The 1,947-nt window shown below is 31.3% G+C and overlaps 1 protein-coding gene across 3 annotated transcripts in view; it reads right to left on the bottom strand.

Moving 5' to 3' along the window:
* LOC115239472 (spectrin beta chain, non-erythrocytic 5) overlaps positions 1-1,947 on the bottom strand; it is a 73,341-nt gene that overhangs the window by 48,093 nt on the left and 23,301 nt on the right. For 2 of the 3 annotated variants that reach the window (XM_029814014.1, XM_029814013.1), the window contains exon 1: positions 841-1,002. The exons of the other annotated variant lie outside the window; for it this stretch is intronic. In XM_029814014.1, the coding sequence (XP_029669874.1) occupies positions 841-868 (28 nt within the window). In that variant the 5' untranslated portion in view covers positions 869-1,002. Of the gene's footprint in view, positions 1-840; positions 1,003-1,947 lie in introns of those variants that run through there. 3 annotated transcript variants of the gene reach the window in all.

A 1,947-nucleotide genomic window follows, 5' to 3' on the forward strand; every position in this document is an offset into this window, starting at 1 on the left:
TGCACATGAGACACGCGTGTACCGTCACACTGTGTTACGTGACTATGACATGTACTTGGTACATGTACTTGAATTCCTTGAGCGTGACATGAACGGCGATACATATGCTCTCGTCGCTCGCGTTAAGTACGTTTCGTACGGCTTACAATAAGGAGATACAATATGTACGTGTGTTAGTAGCGTATATCTTAATCGAGGTGACATTGCTTAACCCATCATGGAGGGGAACGAATCTATATATCTGCTAGCCGGTTTGATAAATCTCGATATTAAAAAATATAAATTTATAATTTTATTCTATTTCTGCCCTAATTATGATGTTAAATTAATTTTTAATATTTTGAGGAAAAATATATTTTTAATTTTTTTACGTAGATATATTTAGAAATATAATCATATATATATATATTAAAAATATATTTTTCCTCAAAATATTAAAAATTAATTTATGATAGCAAGTTTATGATAAACCAAGTTTATGATAGTATGATTGGTATGTAAAACCTCGAGACATTAATTTGAATTAACTAATGTAGTTTATTTCAATACATGACATGACGTGCCAGATAATCTTTCTTTGATAGATTAGTTAATGGCAAATGGTCAGAAATTTTACTTGGCTTGTCTTATCTGCAGAGATAAGATGGTGCAAACAGGTGCGGTTATTATAAAATTATCCTAACACTTTGCGCATTAGATTGTGATTAGACACCGTCTAAGCCTAATTGCATGTAACGACTAGAATCTTTTTATTACATTAGGTTATTATGTAACAAAGAAATATACACGGTGAGAAAAAATTCGCGAAGCAACGAGCAATGATAATTCTCATATATTTACCGGAATAATAATGTTGATTGTACGCCATAGAATTACCGATGTTTTCACTCACGAAAAAGTCTTTTTATCTCGTCTTTTCGATCGCGATTTTCATCCTCGAAATTCTTTACAAATACAATAAACGCGGGCGAGTACGCGAGATGAAACACGAACAAACGGTGACACCCAACTGATTCAGTTACCAGTCGAAGACCACTGACAGGACTGTTATCACATATCGCATGTGTATTATGTCGGCCGGCTTATTTATGTAGCAGAAGCTAAGTACACATACGTGTGTGGCAATACATAGGCGTGGAAGCATACTGGACTAGAATTCGCGAGAAAGTAAAGCAAACAAAAAAATTAAAGTAGAGAAAAAGATAAAATTAATAGTAATTAAATTTTAGAATATAGAAAATTATTGCAAGATTCAATCAATTTTATATAAATGTAAAATATGATTTATATATATATATATATATTGTATAATACATTATATTATTATATATTTTTAGAAATTAGACAACAATTTTTAGACAACAATCTCTTGTTTCTTTCAATCTCTCGGCTTCTCAGAGTTCCTTTACTTTTTATATCACCGATTATTTAAATTTACAGTGAAACTTGCATATTTTAATTGTATTTTAAATATTGTCTATATTTACCATCACTTAATGTTTTGAATTAAATGTCAAGATTTTGGAGCATTTTATAGGCAAATATAATTTTTGAAATGAAGTTTAAAAGGTGAACTCTCGCATATCTGTTGGGTAAACTTCCCTGAATTTGTTTACGTATTTAAGGTAAAGTAAATTTTTTCAAGAAGCTTTCCTATAGTAGCTGTGTGATATTTTGTGTATTTTGTATCAAGAAAAGAATAATAAATTCTGAAAGAAAGACAAAAAAAGAGAACGAGTCCAATTTCATGTTTCTGTTGACACAAAAGGTCGCACTTACACGAATCTTGAATTTTGCGAAAAACTAGCAATGAATTTAGATTACGTAATTGATAACATCAAATAAAAAACTCGCCTGAGCAAAATCGGCGACGTCAACCCATATCACCGATAGTATGTTAATTAAAGAGCGGCCCTTTAATCGTGGGGCCGTCAATGCGGCAGGAAG

This window comes from Formica exsecta, unplaced genomic scaffold (genome assembly GCF_003651465.1).
Source record: "Formica exsecta isolate Colony F162 unplaced genomic scaffold, ASM365146v1 scaffold38, whole genome shotgun sequence".
In the NCBI taxonomy this organism is placed as follows: domain Eukaryota; kingdom Metazoa; phylum Arthropoda; class Insecta; order Hymenoptera; family Formicidae; genus Formica; species Formica exsecta.